Source organism: Parasteatoda tepidariorum, chromosome 11 (assembly GCF_982258835.1).
Source record: "Parasteatoda tepidariorum strain Cologne lab strain chromosome 11, Ptep-v5.0, whole genome shotgun sequence".
Classification (NCBI taxonomy): Eukaryota; Metazoa; Arthropoda; class Arachnida; order Araneae; family Theridiidae; genus Parasteatoda; species Parasteatoda tepidariorum.
The window spans coordinates 13,894,986-13,917,160 of record NC_141765.1 but is presented as its reverse complement, the minus strand read 5'-3'; the positions used below and the strand labels follow the sequence as shown (position 1 = coordinate 13,917,160).

Here is a 22,175-nt window from a genome sequence, read left to right as displayed (position 1 = left end):
TTCAATAAATTTTTATTGGATATTGGAGGAAACACTGAAAATATTTCAAACGTAAAATAAAAAAAAACTGATTTTTAATATAATTTTTTTTTCTTTTTGTTTGATTCGTAGCATAAAGATGGAGAAAAAAAAATTTTAAGAATGAAAAAAAAAAAAATGCATTTCATACAAAGTTTGTGAGGTCTTAAAAAAATTATTTATACAATTAATAAGTTTATTTTCTTCTAAACTACATATTTTCAAATAAAAATAGCGTTTTCTGCCATTATTTAAAGCTAAGGAGGTTAAAGTAACTTCTAGTCCCAAAATTTTACTGATTTTTTTTCTGAAATAGTGATGAAGTATTATTGAATTATATGATGAAGTATTATATGATGGAGTATTAGTCTCTGTAAAAATGTAATAATTGAGATATCGACAATCCTACACTTTTTATTTCACTTCGAAACGTCGTTAACACAAGCATGCTATTTAATTGATTCTGAAACCCTAATAAAATGCCTAAACGCACGGAATAACAATTTTATTTACGACAGGTCTAAAAATTTTGGGGAAAAATCACTCAGAAACTGATTTATATAATGTCTTGGTGAAAAATATAGACTAAGCAAAAGTGCATTTGTTAGATAACAATATACTATTTCTTAAATAAAAAAAACAGAGGATTTTTTTTTTTTTTTGGTATCTGTTAACGTTACGCTCAAGTAAAGACTAGTGAGGTAGTGGCTACGGTGTGCTATAGGGAGAGGAATGAATTAAATGAAGCAGTAACATGTTTCAATCAATCATAAAATTGAATACACGAATAAGAAATTAGTTATGCAAATTATAAAGATACATTTTTAATGCAATTTAACGTTGTCCATCTCTCGAAAGTTTACGTGCTTATCCAAGAATTAATTAAAAAGCTCAATATGTAGAAGAAATAATACTTGGCATACATTTCATTAAATATATTTGTGTCTAGCCAAAAATAGGCTAATTTTATTTGAGACATGTTGACCATTTCTAGACATTCAGAAAACCCTACTTTCTGAAGCAATATTTGTGTTTGGAAAGGAAAAAGGCTGTCTGAAATAAATTGATATCAGTCATGGTAAGGATAAAATAACCATAAACTAGATTATTAGTCGGATGAAACTACAGGCGAACATATTTTAAAATCATCCAAACTAGTTTTGATAGCCTTAACTCGACCTTCAACCTCATTAATTATTTGTTAGATTGAATGTTATGTTAACGGCTATTTATTTTTTAATCTTGCAACTCATAATGCATAGAATTTCACGACTTTTTTTTTCGTCAGGATTCTATAAAAAATATATATTAAGGGAAATAATTACGGTATACCCTGTTTAATTACTTGAATTTCTGTTTTCTATTTGTTACACTTGATATTTATTTTACTTAATTAAATTTTCTTAGATAGATTGCCTTACTTTCTTACTCTTAATATGTATTTACGAATTAAAAATATAAATAAATCTAACTTTTGTTTGAGATTTATGTATGTGTGTGTGTAACATTGATGGATTATTGATTGATATCACTTGAATTAGAGTGTTCTACAATCACCACCCTTAACATACATTTTTAGAATCCTTGGTGAAAATGAAAATCAGAAAAGTGTACACATTGGGGTTGCAAATTAATATTTAGGTGACAAAAAGAAAGCCATCTTAATTTAACGAATTGAGGAAGGTGGGGTTCAAAAACATCAAAACCTATTTGATTGTCTAAGAAAACAGGAAGGAGTTGATATGTGGCTATTAGAAGCATTTTAAGCTTCATCTGGGATTCCAACAGTTTTAATGTTGTTGTTTTTTTATCCTAATTTCTTTTTTTTTTTTTTTTCAAATTTCAATAGAGTTAGCTTTTATATTAATCCTTGCTTGAATATTAATTTGTGACCTGAAAGTGTATACTTTCTAAACTTTATTTTCTGACAAGGTTTCTAAAAATGTAAACAGCTTAACACTCTGTGTTTACTGTTGTTTATCCTTACTATTTCTAAAGAATTTTTATCCCATTCAGCTTCCTTTTATAAGTTCCCAAAAAGTATTTGTCACAAATGCAATTCCTTGGAGCAATTTTTTGTTAACTTTCTTTAAAAGGGAAGGTTTTTAAGTAGAATTTCTTCTATAAAGACCAAATAATGGATCATGCTAGGAAAAATCCCGGTCTGTTGACAGACTCGACACTTGTGTCATCTTTGATTCATTACTGTGAAACAAACTCTTTAGATTGATTTTTGTGTTTTTTCACAAAAACACAATCTTAGCAGAAAGAAATTCTTACTACAGTAGTTAGAGATTCAGAAAATTAAGATTTTTTTCAATAATTCACAACATTTTTAGCAGATCTTTTACATTTTAACGAAAACTTGAATTTGCAAATATTTTATATTCAAACGAAAAAAGGAATTATCCCTTTAGCTTGGAGAATAATTCTAGATAAAAGGTCCAACATTTAGTACATTCAAAACAGAAAAAATAGATAGCGACGTTAGACAGCTGTGAGGAATGTTAAAATATTTGAATTAAGTACCCGTACTCATTTTTTAAGACAAGTTTACAAGTTTTTCTTCGTTAGTCACAAATACTACGGGTTCCAGTAAAAAAAAATTTAAGTATACACAATAATTTACAAAAAAAAAAAAATCCTGTAAAAATGTTCAGTGATCTTTCCCAGTTTTTTCTCTCCCTTAAACGTTATTTATTGCATCATTTTTTGGCCTTATTATTTTAAGTACATAACATTCGTTTAAGCCTCAAAACTTCTACATTTAATTCAATATAAATTTTATTCAACTTTCGCTTCAATTAGAAAACTATTTTTTCTCTTCAAATTTTATTAGCATATTATTTTAATTAAATTTAAAATAGTTAACAAGTTGTTCATCATTAATTAGCAGGTTTCTCTGTAATTGAAGTGCAAGAGGGAGTCTGGATTCTTATAGAGAATTGATCGATTCCGAAAGAATTCTTGGGGGAAAGATTTTTTTTTTCTTTTCAGCTTACAAAGCATACGATAAAATTGCATAAAAAATAGTTTTTACGAAATATAGATAGCAAATTTAGATTTTTGAGGCAAAATTTTTTTTTAATTTAATGTAAAAGTACTAAACATTTTTCAGAAGGAGGCCACAGAAAAAAATTTTGGCACTAGAAGGGGAAGGTGCACAAGGAATTTCGATCATATCTGAATTAATAATTACTTCATTCTTTCTTCCTTAGTGTAATAAGAAAAAAAAATATATAGATATATATAGATATATCTTTTTGAAAAATTAGAAGACAAAATACACGTATCATATTTTTGAAATAAAAAGGAGTTTGGTGGCAAACTAAGATTTTTTTTTAAAATTAAATTAAAGCTTGTCTTCAATTTTAATCATTCTTTTAATGCAAATAAACCAGTTGATTTTCCAAAGATAAATTTGGTGCTAAATTTATTTATAAGACCAATTTCATGCTGAAAGCTTTGAGCTGATAAGACTTACTTCATATTCATTTAAATACCCAATAAGCAACAAATTGGTTAAAAGATTCATTTTGATAAGAATTTTTCTTTTTTTTGAGAAACTTTCCCAGATTTCGAAAAAAAAATTTAAAATGCACAAAAACCCACTGAAACAGTCAAAATCCGGTAATCGACAGGAAAATCTAATAGAGTTGGCAGCTAACTATGATATTGATCATATTCCAAACTTTAAGGATATTATGCCCTCAACAGGGGGGGGGGTGGAATGGGGAAATTCTTCATAGGGGTGTGGCAGTAAAATTACTAGTTGCGTTACTGATACAATTTCCTTAAAAACCTTATTTTCTACTAAATTTTTTAAAGATATTCTTTAATTTCCAACTTCTTCGCAATTTCAAAAAACTGCTGTAGGCGCGAGACTGTAGACGTGTAATAAATTTGTTCCATCTGCCAATATTTTACAAGATAAACGTTCTGTTAATTGAAAATAGTTTGTAAAATCATGCATATTTTCTGATTCTCAGCAGCTAGGATCATTAATTCGAAAAAAATTTTCTTTATTTTAAGTAACTCAAACTTAAAAAACTTTTAACACTTTCATCACAGTACAAAAAAATAATAATAAATAAATAAAATAGAACAGAACACTTGCTAATTATATATATATTATATATAGTATGAAAATTAATACCCACGCAAAAATTTTATTTTATTAAAATTTGCGAGATTTTGTAAGTCTGGGCATGACTCCGGTATACCCTCTATTTTCGCTATGTCCCTCGTATTCAAGGTAACAAAATAGTGTTATAAACTAAGTCTGACGAGGAAAAAAATTGAAAGAAAAATCACAGTACCTTAGGAGTTTTTTTTTTTTCTGCAATAGACCCTGAGGGAGATTTTTTTAAGAGTATTAAATTTGTATAGTAAAAATTTAACCCTTTATAGATATAACATTTAATATTTTTCCACAGCTTAAAAAATGCTTTGTTTATCTGGAGTTGATATCTATTTAAATATAAAGTTTCACGGGACAAGTGCCGGAAGTGACTTGCTGCGCCAAATTCTAATGATTTATAATGCAATCGTAATATTCTTATTGAGCATAACAGTTCGTATGTTTGATTAATTGCTTACGCAATCAGCTAATTGCAAAGTTCAAAACTTTCAATCCTGTTGCATTAATAAGTTTAAACTCTCAAGTCCAATAAGTTTAAATACTCGAAAAACAAATAAAAATATAAAATAAACTTTAAAAAAAAGTTTCTGATTTTTTCTTATAAAATAAAGTTCGTGTCCTATTAAATTGCATAAATAACATAGTCTTCAATTTAAGTTTACTTGTTTTTGGGTGTATCTGGAAAGAAAAAAAAAACTACTTACTAGGAGAACTGTGTCTCATTCTGATTGCGATTTCAAAACTTTCTAGGAATTAGAAAAATACAGATAGCAATTAAAACAACAACAGAACACTAAAAAAACACGGAATTAATAAACAATATCTGACAGAGCATGTTCTCCTTTCACTACTACTACTCAACTGACAGGTACGAACGTTTACAAGACCTGACCAGCTGATCAAGTCTCTTACGTCATCTACCACATGACATCAGCGCCCCGTCTTCATAATTTCTCCAACTAAAGTTTTTCTACATATACCAAGTCAGCTGATATATGAACTTTTTTTTTTCTTTTCTTTCATTAATTCTTAAGTAAGAGATAATTAAATAACAACTTAAAACAAAAACAATGAAGCTCGTCAGTTATAACCATAATTTATTGAAAGGGAATGAATTACTAATAATTCGTATAGCAAGAGTGATTTATTGATCATAACTCAAATTAAAAGTTATAACTTGCAAATAACTTAATTTGAAATTAATATCAATTTTCTAATATATCTATAATGCTTTATAAAACTATAACCTATTGTTCAGAAAGTATGTACACAGAAATGGAGAAATTTTGACCCCCTCCCCCCTTCGTACATTACCGAAATCTTACTCCCCCCCCCCTTAGAGTTCGTACATTTTATTACTCTACTCCCCCCTAATTTTTTATTTTGCGGGACAACTTTATTTGAGAACTGATTTACTCATTCTAACAAGTAGTCGCCGTGGGAAAAAAAATACAAGAACAAACATATGTGTATTTACATGTGTAGGAAAAAGTCAAATTTAAATTTGGTGTATGCTTATAATATACGTACTTTGTATAATACCTCCCCCTTTCCCCATCGTACAAAACCGTACAAAATAGCAAATCCCCTCCTCCCCCTTCGGGATGTACGTACTTTTTGAACGGTTCTTAAACATCTTGGTATTTTTTAGGCACACTTGTGAGAAATAAAACTTTAGAGGAAATAAAATGACAATTTATAAGCAGAAATATTTTTTTCTTCGAAAACCATTAAAACCATCTTAAATTAAATTTATGAATTATAAAACGAACTACATTTTATAAAAATAATTGAATTCTATAAAAAGGAAGAATTATTATAGAAATTTAAAAAAGCTTAAATTCCTCTACTTCTTTAAATTTAAAACTAAATTCTTACGGAAAATTCATTATAGACATTTTTGAATACACTAGGAAACAAATTCTTTTTGCTGTATTTATACAATTACTTGATCTTGCTTAATTCGGGTGTGAGGATTTCAAATCTGAAATTAGTTTTGTTCCGAAAGCTTTAGATTTTTTTCAAAATGATATTTTCAGTTTAATTTATACACATACATATATGCTTGTCTGCTCCTTTAAAAATAACACTTAAGACAAGATAAAAATGATATTAACGTATCACATCATTAACTGAAATGCATTATCACCTCTTTCCTACGACTTCCTACGCAGCAAAGAAGTGGGGAATTTATATAAAAGTAATATCGCGGAAATATCTAAGATTCGTTGAAAAATCTCATGCAACAGAAAAGAAAAGAAAATAAATTTTAAAAAAACATTCTCTAATGTTATCATTTTAAGCAGGAATGTTAATGATTTCGTATTTACATTTATGCATTTTTTACATTTTTATTAGTTTTATTATACAATTGGGAAACAAATATTGATAAATCTAACTCATAACATTATAATTTAAAATTCTAAAGGAGAACATATCAATTAAAGTATTTCATACGATTGGGAAACAAATTATGATAAATCTAGTGCATAACATTATAGTTACAATTCTAAAGGAGAACATATTAATTAAAGCATTTTATTTATCTTTCTTCTTTTTTTTTAAATTCCGCCGATTGTTTACATAAGTATAATATTGATAGAAACTTATTTTTATAATTTAGAATCAAGATTTTTTTTTCAAGCACAAGTAATAAATAAATAAATTAGAATGCGTTTTCTTTTAATTTATATTATATTCAGAAATGTTAAATAAATATGTTTAAATGGGCCAGTATTCGACGGATTTATATTTTTAAGATCCTTCTTTATGTGGGAATAGCTGATAAGTTTTGGTTTAATTAGAAAACAAATTAAAAATGCGAACCTCTAAATCTTATTTTTCAATTTTGAGGATTTCCCGAAAGTGGGAATCAAATACTGTTTGCACCTATTTACTCTAAAATAAGTTTATGGTAAAGTATTTTTAACAGTTTTCATTGTAAAGCGTATATTTCAGAATTTATAAAATATGTAATTTTTAATGGTCAAATACTAAGATGGAAATTATTAAAATGGTATCTTTGCCACATAAGATATTATCGCTTAATTTAAATTGAAAAAATATTAAAAATAAGAAAAAATTGTTATTAATTTTTATTTATTTATTTAATTTGTTTATCTATAATTTTTTTATAAGATTTCATCCTCAAATGAATGAATTTTATTAATAAATGCGGAGAATTTTTGGTTTGCAATAATTTGTTCTAAAAGCGAAATAAAACATGTTAAAATAGTACTGAAATTCTTAAAAACGGTTCCAAATTTATCGTATTTGTCATGTTTGTGTGCGGTTTTGAAACTTAAATTATCATTTTCACTGTTATATAGAATATCTTTCGTTATGTTAGGAATATTGCATCTTAGTTCAGAATTTTTCAATTTTAAGATCAAAAGTTATTCAGAATAAAACATTGTGTATATCTTTTTCTTTTATAGATTTATTTCTTTCTTATATTTATTTCCAAAAAATTAAAAGACATTAAAGAAAAATAGCCATAATGCCGTTAACAAGTCAGTTCTACTTTTGGAAGGGCTAACAGAAAAATACCACATGGGCGGTTTAAAAATCGATTATCTTTACGAAAATTGAAAATTATCACTATCCGAGCATAACACAATCATTGACTAACATTGATCAATTACATTAAGTTTTGCTTTAATGGTTTCATTGGATTACAATGATTCTTCATAACTTTTTTTAGCGAATATTGAATGGAATTGAGGCATGTGAGTTTATATATATAAATATATATATATATATATATATATATATATATATATATATATATATATATATATATATATATATATATATATATATATATATATATATATATATATATATCTTGGTTCAAAATGAAGATAAAACAAAGGAAAATTACAGACATATGAAAAAAGGGGGGAAAAGAAAAATAGTAATAAGAATAAAAAATAAAAAAAAACTGGAAGAAAGAAATAATAATAATAAAAATCCGAAAGAAAAGGATAAATTTTTTTTAAAAAATCCGGAAAATAAAAGATATAATCTTTTTATCTGCCCACACGATTATATCCGCAAAAAAGAGTGCTTTCTAATATTGTATCAATATAGCCAAAGCAAAATATATCATCACAATAGTGTGAGGAACACTCAAAGCATTTTTACAAAAATTGCAACAAATAAATAAAATAGAACACAATGAGTAAAAATAACACGTAAAAACAGAAAATAAAATATAAAGAAAAAACAGAATAAAACATAATCTATAAAGCGAGCAGTGAATTCAAATGAACTTACATGAACGGGAAATTATTCAAGAATGATTTAAAATATTTTCGTAACAAGATTGCCAGATTGCAAAGTGTGAAAACAAAAGCGCAAATTGAGCGTAACTAGAGGAGTTTTGTTTTAAAGTGCATTCTTACTGCATTACTGAAGTGCATTTGATTTGTTAGTTACCAAGGATGGGCCCGAAAATGGATGTGCGCAAGGTAATATTATACTGGATAATTTAAAGAAGATGACTATAAATAATTTTAGAAGTTTTAAATATGGAATTAAAAAATAGTAAAAATTTTAAACTTAGTAATGTCAATAATAATTTTGTCATTTGAGAAATTTTAGCTTTATATAAGAGATTTAAAATTAAAATTAGCAATATACAATTTCCTTACTTAATTATCTGTCCTAAATTTCATAAAATTCCTGTAAAATTTAGAACTATCACATGTGGATCTAATACTTATCTAACTAAACCTGGCACCATTTTCTATAACTACTTAAATAAAATTATTAACAATATTTCAAAAGATGGTTTCTCTTGGATTATCACTAATAATCAACCGATTTTAGAATTCATTAAACATGATAAAATTAATTCTATTGATTTGTAGGATCTTTTCTATAGCATTCCCCTCTCTAAACTAAAAGATTCCCTTTTGAATTATTACTATGATTTTAAAAATATCCCTTGTTGCGATTCTGATTATTGGGAAATTCTGATTAATTTTCGTCTTTTTAATAATTATCTTTATTAATGGAAGGGATATGTTTCTTCAAATTGATGGAATACCACAAGGATCTAATTATTCATCTCTTCATTATGAAAAAAAATTATACTCTTAGTATTAAATTTGTTTTTAGATATATTGATAACTTATCTTTAATTTTCAAGATTATACTATTTTATTAAATGATATTTACCCCGAGGAATTAATCTTGCTTCGTAATCATGATGATAATATTAATTTCAATTTTTTGGATTTGGGTATTATAAAAGAAGAAAATATCTGCTTTGTTGATTTTATATGATAAAAGAAATGATTTTAATTTTAATATAAATAAACTAATTACTTGGAATTCCAATGTTTCCAGGAGCTTAGTGTACGGGTGGGTGACCACTTGGATCAGTCTGCGTAGGGACCCAGGGTGTGCGGTATTGGTCCTCGTTAAACTGTTCTACCGTAAAGTGCTTGACTTCACGTGCAGCTCGTTGAGCTACCGAAGCAGGGGTGCCATCCCCTCTGCAGATGATCAAAATTGTGATGGCCTGTCTTCGGATCATCCTCAGGGATGTTTCCTAGACCGTCACCATTAGCCCATTGTGCAGCTCTAGTGCGACGTAAATTAACTGCAACAGCAACAACTCTTCAAACAAAAAATAAATTACAATTTAAGTACAAAAAAGAATATATTTTAGGTACTATATTTTTATTATTAAAAATAAAAAGTAATAATTTATGTCATTTTCTTTAATCTTCCAGCTTCGTTTATCTTTAGCTCAGCGAGGTCTCACTGCTATACTCCATACCACCTTATTTTGGTATCGCTGAGAAAGGCACGGAAACCTATGATGGAAATAACCCCAAATGGGAGAGACACTCCCTCTGCAGAAGGTCCAAACTGTGATGGCATGTCTTCGAAAGCTGGGAAAAATTTTAATGCATATTTTCTCTGCCTTTCTTAGTGCTTCTCTATACGCAAGTGGTTTAGCCGTTCCCGCAAAAAGTTCACGAATCATTTACTCAGCTCAGATGCTTCACATCTTTGATTCGCGATTTTTCTTATACAGTGAAAATGCTCCTTGAGGTTAAACAATTGTGTCGCCGGAAGTCCAGGCTGACCAGATAATTTACGATTAAAGAACTCATGTAACAGAAATAGAAGGGGGAAAGCGTCCTAATCAAAACAAACAGAACACAAATTTGACAGAAAATTTAAATTTTTGTTTCTTTCAATAAGCTTCGAGAAATGAGATTAAAATTTTCAAATTTTAAAAGACTATGAAGAATGGACCTCATTGAAGAAATCCATCGCATCTTGGGAATTCCTTTAAAGAACATTAAGCAGTATGCTTTCGATGAAGCTATATGCTTGGTTAGTTTTATTTCCACCCACTAAATAATTGTTCAAATTGGTCTTAGAACTATTTTATGCAAGAATTTTTATTTAATTAAAATTATTTCCTATTTTTGTAGTTATCAGAAAAAATTGTTGTGGTTTTGAAACGCTTTGATTTTATAAACGTAATAAAATAATTTAAAAATTTATGAAAATGATTTATAGATGCGAATTCGGTAAATACCCAGCGGAAAAGGTAGTTATTAATCTTTATTTACCCAGGTATTATCCCTGCCGTGGCTAAATACCCAAAATCAAGGTATTTATAGTTTTCCATCATTTTTCAGCATATGACCATGATTTGTCATGCTTATAGCTCTGAGTAAATCTATAGTTAAATATCTTTAACTCTTTAAATACCGAGCGACCTTAACTACAACATGCCCAGAATACCGCAAACGCCCGAAGTTGGAAAAGAAGTAGCAAAAAGTTCCTACCCCCAGCTTTCCGGAATGACTGATCTTCTTCTTATTCACCTGGGGAAATATCCCCAAAATAGGTTCTCAAAGGGAAGAAAGACATTATTTGAAGCAAGAATATCGCTAACATAGCAAGATTTATAAAATGTTAATAAATGCTTTCATTTTTTTTAAAAATTTTATTATTTTTATAGAAAATTAAGTATGTAATTCTATGCAATCCAGTTATAAAAATTTTAAATGAAGCATTTAAATTGAAAATGATATTCTCGCACAAATAAAATCCTTTTTTTCGTTGTAAAATAAAAACTAATATAATTCAATAACTTAATTGATTGAAACATAAACTTTTAATTTCTTAGAAACCAACATTTAAAATTAACATCAGTCATTAAGGAGAAATTAATCTGGTGATATAATTAAAAAAATTCATTCAACCTAAATGTGTGTCTTATTTTATATCATTTTGCGATTTGAAATAAGATAAACTTTTCTTATTATTTAATAAAGCTCTGAAAATATTAAAAATTTTATCCCCAGAAACTATTCATTTCACACCAAAGTATAAAAAAATATTTTTCACATTAGCCTACAATAAATTCATTTCAGTGAAATTTTCATTTGTAAATAATATTCCTTCTAGCGTTGCAACATAAAAGATTCTGTAAACTTGTACAACAATAATATTTTAATTACAATATTTCTATATAAATTTTAAAAAATCAAAAAGAAAATTTTTTTTTCAACATTTATCTAAAAACTATATTTTTATGTGAATTTCAGTTTGGTGAGTGGGAAAAAATTTGGAAATCTGAAAATTATGAGGAAATAATACTAATCAAATTTATTTGTTATAGGGGTCTTGCAAATATTCTAAATCGTTTAACTAATTTTTAATTATTTGAAAGTAAACGATTCAAAGTAGATGCCAAATTTTGTATAGGTCTTTCCGTAATTTATATAAAAATATTTTAGTTTTTGCATTCCAAGTTGGCTTTTTAATGCTCTCTGATTATATGTAGTTTGAGCAAAGATTAAGTCATATAAATTTCATAGTGCAATATTTCTATGCAGCTTCTGAAATTAATGAATTTATTGTGGCTTCAAATTAATGAGATATAAAAATTTTAAGTTTTAATGTGGTGACTCCCGATGTCAACTCAGAGGTGTTATCGGAGAGTAAAAGATTCAAATTTCAATATGTATTTTAATTTATAACTGAAAATTACTATTTTTTCTTTTAAATAATGTATTTACTGTGAAACGCCTATTTTGTTATGTATATTTGCTTGAAAAATTTTCTCGCTTAAAAAGTTTTTACTTGTTTGTCTGATATGGAAAGAGGAAAATGACCAAAAAACAAAATTTTTATTTGAAGAAAGTAAATTAATGCTTTCTTTATTTTAATTTATAGAAATAAAAACATTTTATTGAATAAAATAAAAGTATTGTCAGAATACTTTTATAGTATTTCAGAAAAATTCTTTTAGCTGCAATTTTTATATTTATTAAAATCTGTTGTTCAATATTTTTTCGATGAATAATCTATCTTGTTTTCTGAAGCATCCATTTTTGCTGTAATTTTTCCACGTGTTGTCTTCATTTTTGATCATTTTTCTCACAAATTTTTAAAATATTGTCATTAAAAATAAAAATTAAAATGCAATAAATATGGGTAATAAAAGCAGTAAAACTGCATTTAAATTTTAATAAATACTTGCTAATCATTAGGCAAAAGTAAGTTTATGTGCAATTTAATAAAAATCTAATCATGGAAAAATTATCTGAAATTAAAAAAGTGGCTTACATGCAAACAAAATAAGTGTTTAACTATATAAAAATATCTCCAAAGTTAAGCAAATATATATATATATATATATATATATATATATATATATATATATATATATATATATATATATATATATATAATGTATATATATTTACAATCTCAAAATTTTTATTTACTTATTATTTTTTTTTAATTTCATTTTTGAACACTTTTAATGACTATATTTAATAATCTATATTTAACTACAGTAAAGAACCAATTATCCGGGATGCTCGGGACCATCGCTATCCCGGATATCTGAATTTCCCGGTTTTCTGGATCGACCAAAAAGTGTCGATAATCGATGTTTTATCGAACCTGAAGTACAAGGAAAAAGTGTAATGCATAAAGTAAGAGAAAAAAGAAAGGTACTCCTAACTTTAAAAAGAAAAAAAAAATGGTAGAAATATAACATTTAAAAGAATAAAAAAATTTTCAAGTTTAGACAAGAAATAAAGTTTAAAATCCCATCATCAATCAGCCAGACAGCTATTCTTTACGTATGCTAGCGAACACAATTACTTCCTATTTCAGCTCTGCCTTCCAGACTAAGATTTATCTTTCTGTCTCGTTTTACTTGTAATTATTTCTTTTTAAGTATGCGACTAAATTGTTCTGCATTTTACTGAAGAGTCGGAAATCGGCATTTGTTTATCAACATATGGTGCAGTATACGTGGGTGTGGTGACAAGAAATTTCTTTGAAAGAAAAGAGGAATATCGAAGAAATTTCTTACACTACCACACCATAATTTTGATGTCAAAGATATCAATCCCAACTTCACATAGGAATGGAGAAAATCTACAATATGACATGTTATTTTTCATATAATAATAGCCTTTAGAAGCTACGCTGATAACGCTTATCTTCTACAGAAATAAATGAGTAACTTGTAATATATCTGGGTGGTCTGACAGCTGAATATAGAACATTCATTATGAAGGAAAGAATAAGTTTATGAGAAATTACAGTTAAATACCGATTATCCTCCAGCAAAGAATCTCCTTCCAAGGAAGATAACATTTAAAATTAAAAATAAATAAAGTCATAGAGATTTAACTATTTTAAGAGTTTCGACAACAACGCATTCTCCACTAGTAAACATTCGTGTTCTTAGACCAGGTGTTAACGATTAATGAAAAAATGGGTCGTTGCAGCTTCAAGTGCAATACCTAAGTAATAACAAGCTTTGAAAAGGTGAAAATAGCGAGGCATTCATAAACAGCAAGACAACGTGAATTATGATTTACAGCTGTCGAACTACAAATGCAGAATAAGGTTCAAATTTCAAAGAATAGTTTCGCTACCCATCAAAGCAGATTCTTCTCCTGGATCCTATTGTTATAAATATTAAAACCATTTTGAAAGGCATAGAAGCCTATGATCTAATTTTAAAAAAATAATGTTTACCTATTTATTTTATGTTTAAAAATATAATTATAATTAATTGTATTTAGTAATCTTTCAGTCTTGTAGAAAAGCTAATAATATATTTTTAAATTACTGTTATTTCTTTTTTCTAAAAACACTGCAAATTTCTAGCAGTTTATTATTTTGAGCAATTGATATATTTTGAAAGACACAATAACTAAGTAATTTAATGTTTAAAAAAAACCACTTTGACACCATTACTCTAGTATTTTCTTTTCAACGTAAGTGACCAAAAAAGTTCTGATAAAAAGAAGTAGAAAACTTCATAATTTAGGTAAATTATTTTTTAGTTTATATTTGTTTCTACATCTCTCTCTGTCTTTCTGCAAAGTAAAAAAATACTAAATTTCTTAACTATATATTATAAGATTATGAGAATTTGATTTTATTTTTACAATAAAATATTTCATTTAACTTTTTCTCGAGAAGAATTGTCAGAAAAAGCTTGTTGGGGCAATAGTAGTTTCAGTTGGTGCTACATCATCGAATTCATCTTCATCCGACCATTTTGCTATGGAACAGAGAGTGGTCGCTCCCAAGAGATTTCACTGTATACTTACTTATCCTCTACGTGCCTTTGGGCACTTAAGGCCTCTAGCATATCCCTCCAACGCCTCCTGTCTCTAGCAATAGATCTTGCTTCCTCCCAGCCAGATATTCCACATTCTTTTAATGATTTCACTGTATAAGCTCTTTATTCAAAATGAATTTGTTTCGATTTATTATTGTTTAACTGCATTTTCACATATGTTATTCTAATCGGACTAATTTTATAGTATTCAATTTGGGAAAAAATTTCTTTTATATCAAATACTCTAAATCAATGTTTCTCAACCCTATTTACTTGAAAGACAGGTAAAATATTTCAGTGTTTTATCACAGACCAGTAGGATTAGTAATTTGGCACTTGAGGAATATTTTTAGCAGTTTGCTTTTAATCATTAACATCCCATTAAAACCAAAAATGTTTTAGGCCTAAACCAGTTTAAATCTAAATAAAGTTTCTATTTATTTTAGCACACAGGGTGACCTGGGGTAATTCCTGATCAGAAAATGCGAACATCGATTTTGTGAAAAAAACTGTTCAAGATAGAATTTTAATATTTTATGGAAGTTTGAGGCTATATGAGATGAGTCTTATGCTGCCTTCTTTTGTTTGAAAATCTAATTAGAATTTAAAAGATTTTAAATTTTTATTCATCAGGAATTACCCCTTCTCTTGATCAATTCTGGGGTAAATCCTGATCATTTCTAGGGTAATTTCTGATCACCAGTTTTTATAGTAAATGGGCTGTTTAAAAATAATTATACAATGGTAATTAACAAATAAGACATTAAGATCAAACAAATAAACCAAAAAGATATGTTTAAGCAGCTAATAAAACTGTTTATTTAAAATCAGTAATAAAGATTAACACTTCATCTCTGGCAGCAGCTCTCACACTGAAATTTTCATTTTCAATCATTAAAAGAAATTCACTATTTTTGCTTTCTAGAAGCTTAGTATCCTTTTTAAGCTTATAATTTCTCACCATATTTATATTAGGTTAATTTATCAACTTAAAAATTATTCTAACAATGTACACACATAAATTTAAGATAGAAGCAAGGTAAGTCAAGCTAGAAATGGTGCATATCAGGACACATTTTTCTTGTATACAGTTAAGAACAAATTTTGTGATTATAGTCAAAATATATTTTATAGTTGTTCCACTTAATAAATATGAACTGTTATTTAAGAAAAGACAATTGACTATTTATTAGCTATTTTTTACACTATTTATAAGAAGAAATGACAATGATCCGGAATTACCCCAGTGGTTAATAATTACCCCATCTGTAGGGGGCAACATTTGATATAGTTTCCTATAATCAATTATAATGTTTACAGTAGATGTGAAATAATTAAGCAAAAGCATACACTATTTTTATATCAAAGAAAAAGAAAGTAACTCAAAATATTTATTATTAAGAGAAGGAGGGGGATCCTTGCAAAAAAGTGCACATTTTGAAACCCATCTTTGAAAGGGAAAATGCAGAAAGCAATTTAAAAGATACTTATTTTGTTAGATTAAATAAAAAACTATTTTTAAGCAAATGTAGTTATACTTTAGTAAAGTGAACAAGCATTCTTGTCCATGTCTCAAATTTAAAAAAGATATTATTTTTTTAAATAAAACTTAGGTGATCATTATTTACCCCAGAAACAGAGTGATAGTGAATTACCCCGGATCACCCTATATTAATTTTGCTACTTAAATAACAAAGCAGTGAAACCAAATTATATAACCGTGTGTAATCGCGAAAGATTAGAAGTAAAAATGAAATTAATTGAAAGGAAATAATAAACTTTCAAAAAATAAAAAAAACTGAATTTAATGTTATTGCTGTTGTTGTTTGCTGCTGACTAACATGTCATTCCTAGCTGCCAAACTTGTTATAGCAACTCATAAAGCATGCACAAGATAAAGTCAATTTCGGTGCTTTGTGTTAATAACACTCTTAACTGAAAATCTAGTTTCAGACAAATTGTTTAAAAAAATGGCTATAAAACCTGTTTTTGCGTAAAGATGTTGTCATTCTTTTCTAGCTTTTATCCAAAATTAATGTATGTTCTTCGATTGAGTTGTGATTTTAATCATTAATCTTAAGATAGTTCAATATATTCTTAGTAAGATTAGTTTGCAAGATTAGATAGTAAGATTATTTTTGGTTTTTAGTTAATAAATATTTTATATACAATTCCCTACACGTTTATCCCTTTATAGAGGATAATATTTATCAAAAGTCAAAACAAGTTCCTTTTAGTGCTTCAAAATTAAATTTGCATGGATTTTCATATTTATAAAATTGCAGAAAGAAGAAAGTATTTCAAAGCTGTTCTTGCATACATTTTCCCCAAAACTTATATTTATAAGGGAATTAATATTATAAGTGAAGAAATATTATTTATAAGTGAAAATATGATTGATGGGTTAAAAGCTTTAGCTATATATTCTTTTGTGCAAAAAAAGTCACCTAATATATAATCTAGATCCCTTCTGTGGACATGTGAATAGTGTTTGCAGACTGACACTATTTCGCAAACTGGCGGTTGAGAAACAATGCTTTAAGTTATGTCTATTTAACTTCTAAAAATTTCAATAAATGCTTTTTTTTTCAACAGTAAATTCCTTTCTCAAAATTAAGTTTTCACATAAAAATGTGTTATTGAAGAGATATAAATGTTTGTTTAAATGTATTAAATATATTATGTAAAACATACAATTTTAAACAAAAGAATTCTTTAGGCCCGCACTAAGGACTTCAAATTATTAACCAGTAAAATTAGTCAAATTTCAAAATTCTTAGCCAAGGGTAATTGATTTTTTCCTGTAGAAAACTTTAAATCAAATTACAAATTTACTATAAATAGAATTATTTTATAAAATGTAAATTCAAATCAAGAGTCATTTTGCAGTTGGGGAGGAGTAAATGAGAAATAAATAAGAAAGAAGATGAAAAATGTAGATGTTATTTTATTGTCTTTAAGAAAAAGAAATAGTATAATAGGTTTAGGTTAGTGTTTGATAACTTCTTATATTAGGGGCAGTAAAATAAGTGATGCAGAGCAAGGAGTCCCAAAATAGTAAGTACGCCAAAAACATCGATAAAGTGAGCCAGAGGGTGAGTTTGGCAAAGTTCCCTCTTGCTGTAGGGGTTGCATCCATTTAGGAATCAGTTGATGCTTTGACTAGCTGTTGGAAGGTGATTAAGAAAGAATAGAGATGATGCCCTGGTGAGTGATCTTAACTTCTCCCCCCACTTGTATTCTAGAATGTTGTTCAATTGTATTCAAGATAATTTTGATCATTAAAATTTAAATTAACTTTAATATGTGTAATGGATTTTAACTCTAATTAACATGATACAAATAAAAGTAGTATCAGTAAGTTGTATTATAAGGATAAACCTGAAGCAACATTACTTTATTGTCACGTTATTGTATCTGTTATTGTCACGAGAAGCATATTTTCGGCAAAAATATTTGAATGAAAATATGCAGCTTGCTACCGCTTAATCTGCTTTTATTGACACGTACCGTAGGAAAAATTTCATCACATTATATCCCGTGATCCAACAATGAACTTGGTAATCTGTATTTTACAGTAATTTGTCTCATGCTTACATAATCTCTCTTGTTGCTTAATGCTTACGTCATCTGGACTTAATGTAATTCTAATTTGTTATGCGCCGTATCTAACGGAAGTTACTATAATTGATTCAAAATGCAGGATTTGTTAAAAAAAATTCTTTTGTCCTTTTTTTTCCATCTATTTTCAGGATCGAGAGGAATATATAGTTTGTCTAAAGTAAGAACTCCCCTAATTACGTTAAAGAGGTATAACTATTTCAAGTAGGGGTGTGGGATCACTGTTTAAAGCAGGTTTTGGCTTAGGTCAGCAAAAGAAAGGAAATTTTTTTCTTCGGCCTATTGTGTTAGCCCTAGAGTATAGAGAAGCTACCCTCCCTGAAGTGGGCTATTCTTGTTTCCATAGCAGCAGACTGCTTCAAACTTGTGGAGGGGGGAGTTCTTACCTTAGACAAACTATATATTTTTATTTTCGGTAGAAAAAATGACTCGTCAATACTTTCGCCAAAGCACAATTTTTTTCTTGTTGCTGAATTCTCGATTTTATCGCATTTGGCAAGATGACAAATGCTCAACGCGGGCCCTGGACTCTTTCATTTCTTACACTTGAAAGAAACTTATTTCTCCCACAACATTTCTTTCTTGCAGTGGGGGGAAATTGCCCACCCTGATAAAACTAACATGAAAAAATTTTGAAGTTTTCAAGTTAGCTTATATTTTATTTGCACCATTCAAAATCATATTAACATATGTTCCATTTTCTATCAATTAGCAATTCTTATTTAAAACTCGTGAAAAGTTTTCGGTCAATTTAAATTGTAGCATGGGCAGAGTTTTGTTTTTGTGATAAACATTTTAAATTAAATTACTTAAAACATAACGAGATTTTTGCATTTTAAAATTATGATTTTTATCAAATTTTTTCTTGTTTAGTAGTAAGTTTTAATATCTAAAACTAAGAAGCAATGATTTCATTAATAATTTACATGTTCAATTAAATGAATTTTTCTTTTTAGTAAATAACAAATTAGCTATTATCTATATAAGAAAAATTTATTTCCGTCTGAAATATAGATAATTTTGTAAAACTATAAAGAAACACATCAACAGTGTTATTGTATGTTGGATATTTTTCCTAAATTACATAAACACAGATATTTTGCGTCAATCGGTAGAAAAATATTTATATTGAGCAAGAAATGCATGTTTGTGACAAAGCTTGAAAAAACCTTATCTTTTACAGCTTAAAAGAATGCCAATACGATTCCCATTATTTAAATTAAAAGGGAAAAAAAGAGCAGAAGTTTAATTTTTCTTGGACACATAAATTTTGAAAGAATGGAGTTCTAAATTAATGCCTATTTCAGTATAAACTGATTTCTTTGGTGCATTATGTTTTTCTGTATCTACATCTCTTAAAGAGCTTTAATACTAATAGTCTAACTTTTTCAATGCTCTGATCTGCCAACAAATTTTATTAGCCTTTTGTACCTTTAATGAAAAAATTTTCTTCACTAAAAGAGCGGGTAGAAATAAATCTGTTATATCTAGTGTAATAGTATTGTTTTTTAATCAGCATATAATTATCAAATTTGCATTCTTTATGATAATTTATAAACTGTAATTTTAAGAGTATGGATTATGATTAAAGCTTTAATCCATGTTGTTAGAGCACTGTCACAAATTCAGGGTGGTCAGAAAATTACCACCCTTAACAAATATTTTTAGGAGCCCTGTAAAAAACATGCACTTTAGAGGTTGCAAACTGATATTTAAGCTTATAAGAAAAACACGCTATAGAAATATGTCAAAACACGAGTGATACATGCGAACTGAAAAATATAAAAACCAGTTTGATTGCTTGATGAGTTCTTAAGTGATCCTAATAATTACTTTTCTGTTTTCTCAGGCAGGTTTCAATTAGTTTGCAACTCCTAATGAATATACTTTCGTACATTGTTTTTGATAAAGGTTCTAAAATTATATAATAAGCATAGTTATTAAGGAACATCCAGTACTAGAGTACTGATTCGAATCAGTTTTATCGGAATAGATTTAAATTATGATGAATTATTGTTTCTTTAATTTTAGTTAATTTTTTTTCACTGTGACGCAATGTCATATGTAGTTAAAAATTTATTGAATAAACTTAGGAGATTTTTACGTAATCATAATTAAGGAATTAACATTTTCCATTCAAAGAATTCGATAAATTCACATTTGAATAATAAATAAAAATATTAATCATTAATCATTTTCCCTTTGTAGTTTCTTAAAAATTACCACAGTTAAAAGTAGTTATAGCATTCAGCAACATAGATAATATAATTATACGAAACATATGATAAGTATATTTACTTACTTGAAAGAATTGTATCGTTTTAATACTCTTTTTTTTCAATCGACATTTGGTAAAGGGAAAAAGAGGGATAAGTAAAGTAAATTGTCATTTGAATCTAAGTTGAATCATTCGATTCAAATCACGTGATTAGCAATTGATTCGTTAATTTATGTTATTCGAATTAATGATTGGAACTGAGATCTGAATCGCATGATTCGAACGACTGATCCGAATCACTTGATTCAAATCACAGGCCTAATTCACTTGATTCGAGTTCCTGATCTGAATCGCTTGTTTCGAATCACTGATCCAAATCGCATGATTAGAATCAATGATCCGAATCATTTGATTCAAGTAAAAATTAGAATCACTAATCCGAATCACTTGATTTGAATCGCCTTGAGGTGAACCACTTGATTCGAATAAGTGAGCTGAATCATTCGATTCGAATCAGTTATCTGAATCTCTTAATTCGAATCTGTGATCTGAATTGCATGATTCTACTCACTAATCTGAATTGCGTGATTCGAATCACTTCTATGAGTCCTTCCATTCGAATCACTTGACTCGTATAGTAACTTGAATCACTCTATTCGCCTCAGTGATTCGAATCACTGATCAAAATCGCTTAATTCAAATCACTGATTCGAATTGCTTATGTTTCAAATTACTGATCTGAATCACTTATTTTGAATCAGATATCCGAATCGTATGATTCAAATAGTGATTTGAATCGAATCTCTGATCCGAATTTCGTCTTTCAAATGACTTATCTGAATCACTTGATTAAAATAGTGATTTGAATCACTTGATTTGTATCTCAGTGAGCTGAATCATTTGATTTGTATCACAGTGAGCTGAATCACCTTATTCGAATAAATGAGATAAACCACTTGATTCAAATCAGTGATCTAAATCACTTAGACTTAGAGGTTGGGCAGCTCTGACGAGCAGGGCACATCGACCAGAGGTCTATTGTACCCAAACCCTAAAATCATGATTAGCATGAAAGCCCTATGGCTGAAATAAAATTCAGCAAGCACCTTACAGGAACATCTTGCAGTTCCCAGGCATTGACAATATGCTGTCCTAAATGCTCAAATCTTTGAGCAGAATAGACCTCACAATCACAGAGTATGTGTCGTGATGTCTCTTCTTCTAGATGACATCCCCGACAAAGAGAATTTGATTCAATTCCCATAATGTTTAGGTGTCTTCTGAGGATACAGTGACCAGTAAGAAGACCAATGATCTTCCTTATACTGTTTCTGTTAAGCTTTAAGAGCTCCTTTTGACGTACACTAGGACAGTCTCGATTCAGCTCCTTAGCTTGTCTTTGACCGTCAGCAGCGCTCCACTGCTCATGGGCGATCTTGCCGTAGAGCTTGAATATGGTTGCCCTAAATGAGGAGGGAGAAATTCCCAGCGCAGGTTCAGGGCCCCAGAAAATTGCATTAGAGCCAGCCCGTGCTGCTTCGTCA

At 28.2% G+C, this 22,175-nt stretch overlaps 2 protein-coding genes across 5 annotated transcripts in view; one reads left to right on the top strand and one right to left on the bottom strand.

The window, feature by feature from the left end:
* Positions 1 to 5,035, bottom strand: part of LOC107440075 (atos homolog protein A) — a 54,387-nt gene extending 49,352 nt beyond the window's left edge. For both annotated transcript variants that reach the window (XR_015430525.1, XM_016052861.4), the window contains exon 1: positions 4,864 to 5,035. Coding sequence is in view for 1 of the 2 variants with exons in the window: in XM_016052861.4 (XP_015908347.2) it covers positions 4,864 to 4,882 (19 nt within the window). In the remaining variant the exon portion in view is untranslated. The remainder of the gene's footprint in view (positions 1 to 4,863) is intronic.
* Positions 5,036 to 10,295: 5,260 nt separating this feature from the next.
* The window catches only part of Wdr81 (WD repeat domain 81), a 107,870-nt gene continuing 95,990 nt past the window's right edge, over positions 10,296 to 22,175 (top strand). For 2 of the 3 annotated variants that reach the window (XM_016052860.4, XM_043048186.3), the window contains exon 1: positions 10,296 to 10,516. In XM_016052860.4, the coding sequence (XP_015908346.3) occupies positions 10,430 to 10,516 (87 nt within the window). In that variant the 5' untranslated portion in view covers positions 10,296 to 10,429. The remainder of the gene's footprint in view (positions 10,517 to 22,175) is intronic. The other variant, XM_071187794.2, reaches the window with a different exon arrangement.